Source organism: Cyprinodon variegatus, unplaced genomic scaffold (genome assembly GCF_000732505.1).
Source record: "Cyprinodon variegatus isolate N-32 unplaced genomic scaffold, C_variegatus-1.0 Scaffold304, whole genome shotgun sequence".
Taxonomy (NCBI): Eukaryota; Metazoa; Chordata; class Actinopteri; order Cyprinodontiformes; family Cyprinodontidae; genus Cyprinodon; species Cyprinodon variegatus.
The window spans coordinates 108,325-109,939 of NW_015150757.1; the positions used below are offsets into that span (position 1 = coordinate 108,325).

General features: G+C 39.9%; 1 protein-coding gene across 1 annotated transcript in view; it reads left to right on the forward strand.

Moving 5' to 3' along the window:
- Positions 1-1,615, forward strand: part of LOC107090625 (GDNF family receptor alpha-1-like) — a 137,363-nt gene that overhangs the window by 96,644 nt on the left and 39,104 nt on the right. The window contains exon 6 of the mRNA XM_015384121.1: positions 705-839. Within this exon, the coding sequence (XP_015239607.1) occupies positions 705-839 (135 nt within the window). The remainder of the gene's footprint in view (positions 1-704; positions 840-1,615) is intronic.

Consider the following 1,615-nt stretch of genomic DNA (forward strand, 5'->3'; position numbering starts at 1 on the left):
CCTACAGCCTCCACTGTGGCTCCCGTCGCTCCGCTCTGAGTTCCTTGGAGATGGTAGAGAGCATGCGCCAGATGATTAAATTCAAAGCAGCAAAACATGCGGAAATGATCCAGGGTTTCCGCGGATCATTTAAAACAATTACAATCCATTATTTTTTGGGGGATTATTTCATTAATTTCATAAATTTTTATGGGATTTCAGTGTAACAATCAACATATACTGAATCGAACCGAACCGAAAACCGTGACCACGAAACCGTGAATCGAATCGAACCGTGGATTTTGTGAACCGTTCCACCCTTAACACATACATATACAGTAGATAGCTGCTATGGACACAGTGGCCAATTTATTTTGCTCACTGCAAAACAATAAAAATGTCCTTATTGGACATCAGCCAGCTGAATGCAACAATCCTCCACTGAGGCAGCTAGAATTCACTGACTGAAGCTATTTGCTTTCCCTTACTGAGAGAAAAGGCTATTCTCCACATGAGCCTCTCTGAATTCTGCTTTCTCAGTTTGCTACCCTCGCATAGGATGGAAAAAAATGTATCAATGAATGATTTAGCTATTCATTTATTATTAGATACAAAGTAAAAAAGTCTTTAGGACTTTTTAAATGTTTTTTTTGTGGGGTTTTGTTTTTATTATTTATGAACATATTTCTCACTTCTTCCATTAATTGTTCTTCCACCTGCTGCAGGCACCGTGATGACCCCCAACTACCTGCGCTCACCCAAGATCAGCGTCTCGCCCTTCTGCGATTGCACCAACAGTGGCAACAAGAAAGACGACTGCGACAAGTTCACCGAGTTCTTCACAGAAAACACCTGCCTCCGTAAGTCTCCCCAGCTTCTCCAGCTGCTGTTTGCTACAGATGTATTTTAAACGTAGCTGTCTTATGGTGTTTTCTATTTCCATCCGCTCCTCTCTCTTGGTGTTCTTCCTGCTCGGCACTCATATCCCCTCTTTAGTTTTCTCCTCCGAACCAGATATATCCCTTTGCTGAGGCTGAGTTATTATCCCACCGATTTACAGAGAAACCAGTCTTATGTCTGCTTATTGTTTTCCTAGCTTGTGTGCTTTCAAGCTGTTACTAAAATAAATGGTTTTCCACGAAACAAAAAGGAAAACTACCTGTTTTTCAACCAATACAGATAAATTGTGATTTTTTTTTCTCTGTATGTGGAAAAAAGTAAACAACAGATGAAACCTGATGAAACCATGAGCATCCATCCATCCATTTACTAAATAAACCTTCTTATAGTTACGTAGCTGCAGATGGCTGGGTGGCTCCTGTTGTCAGTCATTAAGTAGAAATAGGCTGACGAGACGTCCTGATTTGTGCAGGAATTCTGTCCCGCCGTCTCATAAATTAAAGAAAGGTCCAACATTTGACTGTATAAAATTAGTAAAAAAGTTTTGAAAAAATAAATGCAGAGAAAGCAGAGCTGCAGTTCTTATCACAGAGCTGCACCAGTGCCCCATGTCATCACCAACCTGTGCACAATGCTCTTAAAACAGAACAGCTAAAGGATTTTAATACAAGATAAGATGGTATCTATTATTAAAAGAAAAGAAAATGTAGAAACAACAAAGACTGTTGAACGTTAT